General features: G+C 39.5%; 1 protein-coding gene across 8 annotated transcripts in view; it reads right to left on the bottom strand.

The window, feature by feature from the left end:
- Positions 1–13,303, bottom strand: part of SUGCT (succinyl-CoA:glutarate-CoA transferase) — a 728,181-nt gene that overhangs the window by 209,820 nt on the left and 505,058 nt on the right. Inside the window, exon 12 of one of the 8 annotated variants that reach the window (XM_081286415.1) lies at positions 3,218–3,562. The exons of 6 other annotated variants lie outside the window; for them this stretch is intronic. In XM_081286415.1, the coding sequence (XP_081142541.1) occupies positions 3,352–3,562 (211 nt within the window). In that variant the 3' untranslated portion in view covers positions 3,218–3,351. Of the gene's footprint in view, positions 1–3,217; positions 3,563–13,303 lie in introns of those variants that run through there. One more of the 8 variants, XM_081286417.1, reaches the window with a different exon arrangement.

Here is a 13,303-nt window from a genome sequence, read left to right on the forward strand (position 1 = left end):
GAGGGAGGCACAGTGGTCCAGGTCTTGGAGAGGATGGTTGCTAGCCTCAGGCCTTTGTCCTGAGGCCTCCCTCTATTAAATAATTAAATAAATAAATAAACTACCTTTCTAAAATCTTTGAAACATCAAACATCAATTTTATTATACAATCTGTGGAGAAAAGAAATTAAGAATAAGTTTCTCCCAAAAGATGGGAGAAAGGATGAAAAGCAAGGCAGGGATAAGTGTCCCAGGGGACAGTCTCTGATGTGTCTTCACAGATGGGTGCAGAGGAAACTCCTGGTGGATCCAGAGACACTCCTGGAATCCATGTGGAGAAGCCTGAAACAGTTGGCACTCTTCAGGGTTTTCTGGCTGTCAGTTTGTTCTGGCAGTCTTGGCTCGGCATTTCTATTGGAGCCACTCTGTTCCTCAATGCTGACTGACAGAAGTATGATATATAGCACCTATAGAATCCAGGTGGCGATCCTCCTCATCACCCTCTTTCAACCCCTGATGCGGTCATGGGATTGCCCTATGGAGGTACCTTGGGAAGATGAGCTGCTGTCTTCTGTGACCCCCCTCCCTTATTGAGGCTCAAGGGGTTGGGTGTGTGGGACACAGGGTCGTGCTGGGAGGGGTGTGTCCACGTAGAAAAAGCAGAGAATGGCAAGCATACTGGTACTGCCTCCACCCTTCTGCAGAGCCTGTTTGATCTCCTTAGGTTGCTGCTTCTCACAGGGCAAGGGAAGGGCAGGCTTAGTGGAACTCTTCCTGGAGCTGATTCTAGGAGGATTCGCAGGGCTTGGGTGAGGTCCTACCACCTGACGCTGCATGGGCTTCACCTCGCATGTGCAGCCTGCCCCCTGGGTTCTCTGGTGCTTGATCAGGAGGTACATAGCCATGGCATTGTCATATTTCTTATTTGACAGGGAAATCCAGGTGTTATAGGGGTCGTAACCCATGTCAAACATGATGGTAATGATGGCAAGGTCAGGCCATTTGGGGAGTGGCTGTCTATGATCACTGGGTGAAGACTCCTCACCCTGGCTCAAACATGGGTGCCTCATTACCTGCTCTAGGTGGGCGTCTGCATGGGGTCCACCATCAGGATTTGCTGGATGAGGCTCTGTGCTCCCTCAGAAACGTGCAGGGGAATGTCGCAGCTTGCCTGTGACATCCACTTCTTCAGCTTCTTAGGGGTGTTTACCCTAAATGGCCTTCTCCCTTTAAGCATAAAATAGAGAGTGACATCCAGGCTCTAGATGTACACTGGGAGGCTCCTCAAGTTCCTTTGCCTGGATGAGTTCAGAGGAGAGTGCCCCTGAACTCATTCAGCTTTTCCCCAGGCTTGAACCTGGTGCTCAGGCAATGAGCTTGATATTGCCCCTGGCATCAACCACGAAGTATTAAATATTATATCAGTAATGCATAGCACACACCACCCGCCTGAACATTCTGGGGACCTTCTTCTCTGGTATGCCACTGCCTCTAGGATGCACACTGAAGCTGTCCCCCACCTGCATGACAATGTACCTATTGTGAATGGTCTCCATGACCTGGAAGAGCTGGATCACATTTTGTTGTTCCAGGGCCATCAACCAATCCCATTCGGATAGGATGGGCTCGTTCCCCTCTGTCTTCAATGTGACTTTCACTACCACCTCTGTCCTGGTGAGGCAATGGCAGGCTAGTACCACCTGGATGAAGTTTACACTTTCTTTTTTTTTTCTTTTTTTTTTTTAAGAGAGAGGGAGAGAGATAGAGAGATAGATAGATAGAGAGAGAGAGAGAGAATTTTAATATTTATTTTTTAGTTTTCGGCGGACACAACATCTTTGTTTGTATGTGGTGCTGAGGATCGAACCCGGGCCGCATGCATGCCAAGCTTGAGCCACATCTCCAGCCCTCCACTTTCTTAATAAGAATAAGAAGGACTCTGGAAGGGTTTTTGATTTAGTGGGTTATGGAGGCTGATATTTACTTATTTAGAAATTAAAATTTGTTGTATACTTCAGTGGTCTTTTCATTTTGAGACTGAAAATCTGTAATAACTTTGTGGCTTTGGAAGATCTCATCATATCTACACTCATGGTTTCTGCTTCTTTACTGCCCTGAATTGAGCAGCTGTCCTCCACTGGGCCCTTCCTCAATGATGGACTATCTCACCTTTGGCAGAGGAATGGACTCAGCTGTCTATGAACTGAGGCCTCTGAAACTGTTAGCCCCAGAGAAGCTTTTCCTTCTCCAAGTTGTTCTTGTTGGGTGTTTTGGTCACAGCGACCAAGCCAATTAAATTACAGGCATGCATCATTGCACCCAGCTTGACAAATGTACTTGTGTGTATGTGTATGTATGTGTGTGTGGGGGGTGCTGTGAACTGAAACAGGACCTTGCATATGCCGGAGAAGCTCTCTCAATATGCACATCCCATCCCTGAGATTGGAGTTTTCTGGCCTAACCAGCTCTCAGTACTGTTACTAAATTTTCAACAGGAATTTTAGAGAGAGACACACAGTAAAACCACAGCACCTGATAAACAAGAGCCCAGGAAGCTGGTCCCCACTAGATATGCCCCGTGTGAGGGGAATCCTTCAGGTTTCATTGAAGGACCTTAGATAACAACTCAGACCTTGATGAAGACAGAAAGATCCCTGATAAAGCAAATTTATAACAATTATAAAAGCTAGTCCTAGTTTTGTTTTCCTACAACATTTAAGAGAATAATGTATCAAAACACCACAATTTTATTCTATGGTTTTAAATAAATATAGTATATAACACTGTAACATCAATAACTGAAGGGGAAGGGTTGAGCGGTACAGCACCACATGTGTATGCTGTTGAAGTCATGTTGCTACAGATTCACATCTCCTTCTCACATTAAATGGAACCCCCATGGCAGGTACAAAGAAATACTGGTAAATCATACCCAAAACGAGAAGAAAGGGAATTAAAATATTTCACTCCGATAATCAACTAAATAGGAGGGAAGATAATCATATAATGAAGCAAGTCACATTGAATCAAAGCTTATGCTGTTCTCCTTATAAGGACATGAATTATGGTAAACCAAGGGCCAACCCTGTTTTCCTTATAAGGACCCCAAGCCATACTCAACCAAGGGCCCACCCTGTTCTTCTTATAAGGACACAAGCCACTTGAACCAAGGGCCCCACACTGATCTCTCTATTAAAACTCAAACCACACTGAACCAAGGGCCGTGATAAACATGAAAGTTCTGCACATGCCAAAACTTCTATATGATAAGCACTTCTCCTAGCCTATGAACTATCTTAAGTGGGACTGGATCCTATTTAATTTTGGATACCTAGCACCTAGCACAGAACTTAACACCTAGGAGTTTTTCACTTAAAGTTGGTTAATTGTTTTTTGGCTGACTGGGTGTGTGGGTGGATGGATGCACAAATAGACAGGTAGACAAATAAATGAGTAGTTGGAGGCATGGATGGATGGAAGGAAGGAAGGATAAATAGCTAGATGTATTGTTGTAATACCAGTCTTGAAAATCAGGATCTTGTCCTCATTCACCTGGTGTTGAAGATTAAACATCTGAGAAATGCTAAGGCAAGAGCAAAAAAAAAATTATTTAAGAAACAGAAAGTGGGGGGAGAAAATGAGAATCCCCTATACCATCTAGTACATGTTATTGCCCTTGATCCACTTAAGCATTCTTCTTCCTTAGGGATAAAGTTAGAAGTTACCAACAATTTTCCATTGGACCCAGAAGGTCAAAGATATGATCTTTATAAATTTCTATATTTTAAGGACTAAATAAACTCAAGGAACTTTTAAGGAGGTAACTGAGAATGAATATTAGAGAGGCATGGGAGGATAGAATTTTAAAAAGGTGAACAATCAAGAATGCAAAATACTAGTGAATAATGATTGAAAGGGTCATGAGTAGCCTCAGTGCAAATGGAGTAGCAAAGTATCAGAATCTCTGACAGTGGAATGCTGGAGTGCACAATATTCTTTTGTATGCTAAGATTTCCATGTGTTAGAGAATGGATGAATGAATTCATTCTAAAATGACAGTTAACAATCTTTGAAACTGGCTAGGATAACATATAACACAATTATCACCTAAGAAGGAAAGCACTCCAAATCATGGCCTTTGCTTATTTTGTGCCCAGATGGCTCACTTGAGTTTTTGACCACCAGATGGTGAAGTATCATAAGGATATTTTAGTTTTTCATGAGCTGTGAACCTACACATTCTCATTTACTGTTTACCATTTGGATACATGTGGGGAAGTACTTCTTTTGAAGGAGTTATAGATGAATAAATTTTTATCCTACATTTTATTGTAAACAAAGATGAAACAATAAAAAGATTTCTTCTAGGACTTCAAAGTCAACATGACCAAAATTTAACTCATATACACATATTTGTACATGTGTCAGCAAAGAAACAAGAAGAAAAAATATCTATACCATCTGGCATTATATGAAAAAAAAAATAGTAAAACCAACGTTACACTAATATTAATTTTGTTGGATAATTTGAGTTCTGGATTCAAGTCCTGACTAGATCACTTATCAGCTATGAATTTTGAGAGTTATTTGACTTCTCTTAGACTCAGTTTCCTTTTTTGGGTGGTGGTGTTAAATGGGATGACAGTAATGACATCTAGTTCATAAAATTTTAAGAATTACATATGAGAACACATATAAAAACTTCATATAATTCTTGATGCAAAGCAAGGGTTCAGAAAATTATAATTATCATGATACTTTAGACTCTGACAGGACTTCCAGCTGATCATTATGTACCTCAATATTAACTGTGGAATGTATCATGATAATTTGTATTAATAGAACATACATGCATATATATGGATATGTGTGTGTGTGTGTATATATATACACACACACACACACACACACACACACACATATTCACATACACACATGCATATACCTCTACCTGAGAAGATACTTTTTTTAAAGAAGCACTCTCCATATTACTTAGACTTTCAATCTAAAAATATAATAAAATGTTATGTGATCTTGAAAATGTATTTTTCCCTCACAGAAATGATGAATATTAAGGAAGTTGGGGCCTAATCCCACATGATAGAGATTAGGGCCTACTTTTTCTTCTATTAGTTGCAGGGTCTCTGGTCTCTGGTTATTCTTAAGTCCTTGATCCATTTTGAGTTGAGTTTTGTGCATGGTGAGAGATAGGGGTTAATTTCATTTTGTTGCATATGGGTTTCCAGTTTTCCCAGCATCATTTGTTGAAGAGGTTATCTTTTCTCCAATATATGTTTTTGGCACCTTTGTCTCATATAAGATAATTGTAATTTTGTGGGTTAGTCTCTGTGTCCTCTATTCTGTACCATTGGTTTGCCAGTCTGTTTTGGTGCTAATAGTGGGATAGGGAGAGGGGGCATGGGAGGAATAGACGAACTCTAGATAGGGCAGGGAGGGGACATGGGGTTAGAAATAATGGTGTAATGTGATTATCATTATTATCCAAAGTACATGTATGAAGACATGAATTGGTATGAATATATTATTATTATCCAAAGTACATGTATGAAGACAGGAATTGGTATGAATATATTTTGTACACAACCAGAGATATGAAAAATTGTACTCTATATGTGTATAAGAATTTTAATGCATTCCACTGTCATATATAAATAAAAAAATAAAGAAAAGTGCAGCCAATCCTTCCCCAAAAAAGAAATGATTAATATTAAGGTATTCACAGAATTTTGGGGTTCAAATTGATTTTTAAATGATGATGCTTATTTTTGAAAAGTATAACATGAAATTAAAACATTCAAGCTGCAAGAGAATGGGTGGAGGCAAAGTATACATTGACCCAGTATCTATTCCAGCCCCTTCTAGTTAGCAAGAGACTACAGAGTTGTAAAAATAGGAAAGAAATTCCAAGACACTATTCTGACCAGGATTTCAGAAAAGAAATAGGTTCCATTGTTCACATTAATTTCCATGTTATTTTTATTTAGAGTGGGGAGTCTTGTAGAGAAGCAGAAGGGAGCACCCCACTTTGTGCCAGAGATTGTGTGGATCCTGAGTTAGGTCCTCACTTCACTTTCCCGAGAGCAGCAGAACTCTGCAGTCACCACCAGTAGCAATAGCTTCCTTAGCATCAGCTTCCTACAGATGTCTTGGCAGCCTTCTTAGGCACATCAGAAGCATAATAAGTTCTGTGAACTTCTAGTTGTCTCTGATAGGTCAGCTTTCCATTCAAGCTCTTCCAAATTTTTGAAATACCTAATCCCTAGTACTAAATCTTTGTCTGTTTATACTAACTTTAATGGATTCTGACCAATAGAGACAAATACAATATGACTTTGGATAGAGGTCCAATCACTGTTTAGGTGAATTAGACTTGCTTGCAATCCCTGTATAAGAGTTATCTTTGCTAATTACCATTGTTTGGCCTCTTTCTACTTCACAGCCCGTAGAGACCCAACAATTTTTATAAAAACAACTTTCCACGAAGAAATAGCATTAGGCTGCATGTTGGTGGGATTGCGGGGTGCTGGAGGGCAAGAAGGAAGACACAGGTATTTCAGAGGTAGAGAAGCAGCAGATGAAGCTCTTTGTATGTACTGGCAATCTGTAGTTCAGCTATTTGAAAGATAAACACTGTCTTTATTGAAATGCTGAAAGAAGCTTTGAAATGTCAAGATGCCTGCATCCGTCCCAAGTTGACTCAGTCAGAACCTATGAGTGGGGCACAATCATATATGCTTAGGGAATATGATCCCAATCTGGAATTCTCAAGGTTTGGGAACCAATGCTGTAGACCACAAGTGCTGAAACAGAGGAACTTTCAAAGCTTTACTACTCTTCACTTTCAGAAATAATTTAAAGTCTGAAAGCAGAAAGATGACTCAATCTTGGCACACATTCCCTTTTAGCTTATAGTTAGTGATGTTAAGAAGAAAGGATCAGGATTTGTTGTCAGGTGAAATGTCTATATTCCAGATTACAGGAGTCCTTGAGTGTGTTCTCACCTAGCCAGAAAGCCATTATGTAGATGTTACACACCTGACAGGAGCCTCTGCTTTCAGGAGAAATTAAATGGCATACTGTAGTGATTAAGTCATATCTCTAACCAGTAGTTATAGACAAGTGCAGTAGAGATGTTTTGCACTTATAGTTATTGAGAAGAGATTTTTGTCAAATCACTAGATTGGTGCTAAAAGGTCTAAGCACCCAGTCTACCATGGGTGAGCACCTTGGCTATAAAATAAATTTGGATATAAAATTACTCAATACAGTAAATGATAATAACATAAAATCCAAAGTCTAAACTCAATAAACTGCTATGAACACAGACCACATGTTTCAATTTGAGGGTTTACATATAATACTCAGTGCCTTCCAGAACAGTAAAGAGCTGTCCTGCCATCTGACCCTGGCAGAGAAGCTTACTTTCATGGGTCCTAGATCCACCTGTGCTTTTTGTCTACATGCCTTTTACTCTCCACCAAAATTGGATAACAGGGAGAAATTGGGTAAACCAGTCCTCTTCTGATGGCACTTTGAAATGTCTCTTTTGCATTTCTTTATAAAGAAAACATATAAAAGTTAAATAAAATTGGAAAATAGAGCATTTTCATCATAGTGCTTTCAAGTTTCACTGTTAAAACCACTGGATATTTTGAACAAATGCTGAGTCAATATGATGATATGAGAAATTGAACTAGAAATATGAAAGGAAGTAAACTATTTATTGTGTATTTTCTGTGTATCAGACAGTATGATAGGGAAAGAGATATTATTGTGCCTAATATATAGAAATGGAGACTTCATAGGAGATGAACAACTTGACATAGGGCACACAACATCATGCAGAGCTAGGATTTAGGTGCATGTCTGTCTGATCCCACCAGCCCTTTCCCTACAAGTTCTTTCTTTATTGTTAAAAAAGAGAAGAAAAGAATGTTGACGTAGCACACTTCATTCTTTTCTTTTCCCAGAAGAGAGTTAAAAATGATTATATCCCTTAAATTCTATGAAAGGCTCTCAGGAGGCATAAAATTAACATGAAGTCTGGGGAACTTCCCAAGAGGAGCAAAGGGTACCAGAAGGTAGACTGGAACATTTAGGAAAAGAGATGTCCTTTTGCCCGGTAAATAGTTGGAGGTCATATAGTACAGTAGTTAAGGACATAAAATGTCAATGTAGGGCTCAACACAAGCTGCACTAGTTTCTATCTCTGTGACTTCTGAGCAAGTTGCTTAACCTCTTCCTTTAGTCAGAAGAAAATATAAATATGTACTTTATACAGAGTATGGAAAGTTCCATTAAATGAAGAATTTGAAGTACTTAGCACAGTGTCTGATGCTGAGCAACTACTGTTTGGTTTAAATCACTTTTTTTTGCCAATTATTTGTTTTTAAAAATTTGCTCTAATTAGTTATACATGACAGCAGAGTGCATTTCAACTCATTATACACAAATGGAGCACAACTTCTCATTTTTCTGGATATACACATGCAGAGTCATACTGTTTGTGCAATCATACATGTACATAGGTTAATAATATCTGTCTTATTCCACCATTCTTCATTCTTCCCACCCTCATACCCCCTACTCTCCCCTCAATCCTCTCTGCCCAATTCAAAGTTCCTCCATTCTTCCCTAGCCCCACCCCCATTATGGATCAGCATCTGCATATCAGAGAATATATTTAGCCTTTGGTTTTTTGACATTAATTTTTCAAAGAAAAGAAAGTTCTTTGTTTATCCTTTACACAAGTCCCCTGATTGTTCAGCAGGATCAGGTCAGCCTCTGGGTGGGCTCATTCATCAGCCTGGTTACACCCCTCCAGTAGGCTACACTACAGTCATGTAGCTGAGGAAAAGTTCATCTTAATAGTGTGCACCACAGTCTCTCTTGGAGAGAAAACTGTTTCAGTTTGGAAAAATAACCTAATAAGTTGCCTGGGGTAGAAAAGGTCAGGTGCTAGGAGACATACTTGAGGAGGAGGCAGCAAACAAAGCCTAAGTAACAGAGAGGGATTTTGAATTGAGGGATGACAAGAAGGAGGAAGAGGGATGACGGGGAGAGAGGAAGACAACTAGAACTGGAGTGGCAAAGGAATGCAGTCAACAAGAACTTCTAATGGCAAAGTGGATTAAGAATGATAAAGAACAAGGATGCTTACTATTCTGTGATGCAACCCTCTCTTATTGCTGGAAATGTTCTTTAGGGAATGAGTTCTTGTAGGAGTGAAGTAGGGGTGAAAGGGGTTGAAAGTAAGAAGAAAGGGTTGGGTTGCACATCTAGGTCAGCACAGAGCACACAAAAATGGGCAGCCAGGGTAGTAAGAGGCAGCAAGGTCAAGAGTGCACAAAGAAGAATGACCCACAAGAACAGGTCAGAGAATGTGCAGAGATACGGGAGATGGCATTGGAACATTCCAGGAGATATGAGATGGGGGATTGAGGCAGCTGTATTTAAATCTCAAAGGACAGGGTGACCTCAGAGACAAGGGTGACCTCAGCTAACATATGAGTTACACTAGCATTTCCAGTCTGGGGCGCAGAGATAAAAATGCACTGTGATAAGTGGGATTGTAGAAGGCAGTAATTTTCAAAGTGTTTTTTTTTTAAACAGAGAAACTTTCTTCAAATGAAACATGATTTGGAAGTTCAGTGTGAAAACAGAAAAACAGATAAAGGAATATCTGCTTAGCCTGGCTCACCTGTGTGTGTGTGTGTGTGTGTGTGTGTGTGTGTGTTCATGTGTATGACAGAGAGACGACAGCAGTGTGAGGCAGAGCCCTGCCTGCTTGCTTCCTCCACTCCCTAATTTCCTCTCACCTATTGAGCAGTTCTACCCTGATAGGGGTCTGACCATCACAGTTTTAAAACCATGTACAGGTTCATCTAGCTATTTTTCAAAGAGGCAGCCTATTAGTATACTAGTTAAGCATACAAGGTCTCAAATCTGACTACCTTTACTCACTGTGTGATTTTAGGCAAATTGCCTTAACACTACTTTATTCTTTTTTAAAAAATTCTTGCATATATGACAATAGTGGAATGCATTACATTCATAATTATACATTTCACAGCACAATTTTTCGTAACTCTGTATATAAAGTATGTTCACACCAAATTATGCCACTATACATGAGCTCTTTTTTTTTTGCATTACAATTCTTAATACACCTTTTGCCACAATTTACCATATCTCTACTTGTATATAAGGTATGTTGACACCAAATTCACATCTTCATACATGTATTTTGTATGATGACCATCTCCTTCTTTATCTATAGTGGATATAGAAAATCAAACATCCCCACCATGGAGTTGTTGTGATGATTAACTGCAACATTACATGTTAAGTATGGTAAAAAGTGCTGGCACAGAGCAAGTACTAAATGCTAACTATAATTGGGACTTTCATATATTTCTTCTCTTGTACAGAAATAATATATAGATATTATATTAAACCATTTCTAGTTTGGCAATTACTAAAAGATGTATTCGTGGAAGAAAGAGGACAGTTCAGAGCAAAGGAAAGCTCCCAGGGAGCCAGGTCTTGGGTGGGGGCTCTGGAATAGTGCCCAGGGGATGGCAAGGAAAGGGAGAAAGGCTCCCCAGGGAAGAAAGGTTCTGCAATTCAGAACCGGAACCAACAACATCACTCCAACTCCAAGAGAATCTGACTTACAACATACAACAGAAATTATTCCATTAACTGTTAAACTATGCCCATTTGATTGATTTACTATAAACCACACACTAACCCTTATTAGTATTTTGGCCCAAGAACTCTTAATTATCATTGACAGAAAAAAAAAAGTGATGAAAGCAACAAAACCCAATATCCCAGAGGGACATGGAATCCTGAGGCAGAACAGAAGAAAATGTTAATGAGAAATATTCCCAATTTCACTCCCTCAGTTTTATGCTAAATTAAGGAGCCACAATTATCAATAATTTTAAAACCTTCTTACAAACTAGAATGTTCTTCCATGCCATCTCTATGCCATCTTTACCACACATTGGGGTGTGTGTATATGTGTGTTTTCCCAAAACTTGAAAGGCAAATATTATCTAAGTAAATGATCTTCTAATAAAGACTGAAAGCAGAAATAGTGCATATTTTCTACCAAAAAAATTCTTAGAATTGTATTGCTTTTAATAAAATTTATTAACTTAATCATTTCCTATAAAAGGAGACGTTAAAAAGTAGAGAGAATATAAAAATGATTTGTGGAATCTTATAAAACAATAAATTGTACTTTATAGAATACAAAAAATAATGAGAGAGAAATTTAGCTCGCCTATTTACAAGTAGCCATGAGAAATCCAGGCAGAGCCCAGTTTACACAATTCACTGTTCCAAACCAACCTGGCCAATTGAATTGTGGGGCAAACACTTAAGGACATAGTCTCAAATCTTGGGCAGGGCTGAAATAGAGTAGCATTGCTGATGCATTTTTGGAAAGAAAATAGCCACAGTTAAACTATGGAGTCCTTTATGGGGAGATGGGCAAATGGAGAAAGAGTTAAAGGGCTGAAGGATAATGAAGTGTAGCCTTCCCCTGTGGAACCAGGGAGTGGTTCCATATGCCTTTATTGGCAAAGAGACTTCTAGCAAACCCTGTTATCAAGCATCAGAGAGTTTGGACAGAGATCAAATGAATCGCCCAAGGTCACACACTGTGTCAGTGCAGACCCAGAGTTAGAACTCACAGCCCACTGAAGTTTCCAATCAATTGCTTGGCTTCCTAAACCACAAATGCTTGTCAAGGAAAGAGTCTCCCTGGAGCTGAGGCAACACAGCTGGAGAATATTAACCCAAGGTTTAAACCAGACAGGATTTCACTGGATCACAGATCCAGAACCTGTTTTGGTGAATACACATGGAAAGCAGGAGGGGAGGGGGGAGAGGATGGCTGAGAAAATAGGGAGGCTTAATTAGGCGATCAGATCCCCCCACTGGACAACCCACCACTCTTCCCTCCCTCCTGTCTCTCTCTCATACATACATTCATATACACCATGCACATCCTAGTAAATGATACTGTGTGAAAAAAAAATTGAAAATACTTGTCTGAAAGAAAAAAAAGTCATTATTTTAAGAATAAGTCATCAGTAGATAGGTGAAGGGGTATGAAGATAGAGATATATATTTACATGCATATATATGTTTTCCTTAAATTCAGAAAGGATACTCCTATTAGATCAGTAATTATTTTTAAAAGGATAAAAAAAAGAGAGAGGAAATGGAAAAAGGAAGGAAAGGAAAGGACAGAATATATGAAGAAAGTGAAATCTAAGATCAATTTTAAAAAGGTACCTTCCACATTCTGGATTATCTCCTTGCTTTCCTGGCCTGTATGCCTTGGGTCTGTAACCTTTCTGGGTATTTCATCCATTGTAAACCTGGTGAAAGCTAAGGTCTTCTCCCAGGGAACTGATTATGAACTCATAGTTGCAAATTTAATGTTAAAGTTTCAGGAATTCAAAGATCCCCATAAGCCAAAAACTCCAGTATGAGAAGCACTATTATAAGAGGTTTTGAATGTTCAGAGAAGATGTGAATGGCATTGATTGGTCCTCTGCTTTCCAAAACCTATCCACGAGACAGCTGCCTCATGATCACATGGGGCCCTTGTCAGACATACAGATATCTAAATATTTCCCACATCCAACTGAGTCTGAATTTCTGTGGCTAGAGGGGTGGGGTGGGTGCCACAGGAATTGATGTTTTAATCAGCATCCTCTGTGATTCTCATGCATAGTCGGATTTGGGAACCACTGCTTTGGGCAGCTGCTTTATGATGCTGCCAGTTACCTGGAGACTTTGTAGGCTTTCTTCCAATACATCTGAAAAGGGAACAAGAAGTTGTGAGAGGGAATATCAGAAGGGATATCATATTTTCTAGTCCTGATTTGGGACCAATGGTGTAACATGGCAGAAATATTTGAAATTTGGCCCCTCCCAGGAAGTCTGGGACACATGGTCAGCGTAGATACAAGATGAAAAATGCCTGAGAAATCAGTAGTTTAAAGATAAGAGAGCCAGATGGTCTACATTAAGCAGGAAAGTTCCATCATTTCATTTTTACATCCTGCATCTCTGATTTTCTAATGCCTGTTACCTTCTCCTCCAGCTATCGAAACACCCCTCTTTCTTTTATTACCAGATTTCTCCTACTGATCCATATGTCAGGAAACCTCACTCCAACCCTTCTGATCAGCCTCAGGGCTCATTTGCAAGCTGAGACCAGCCTCCCTTGTACTCCTTTGCTCTACAGCCAGGAGCCCCAGAGATTCAACCTGTTCCT

Source organism: Spermophilus citellus (genome assembly GCF_964194105.1).
Source record: "Spermophilus citellus genome assembly, chromosome: 3".
Taxonomy (NCBI): Eukaryota; Metazoa; Chordata; class Mammalia; order Rodentia; family Sciuridae; genus Spermophilus; species Spermophilus citellus.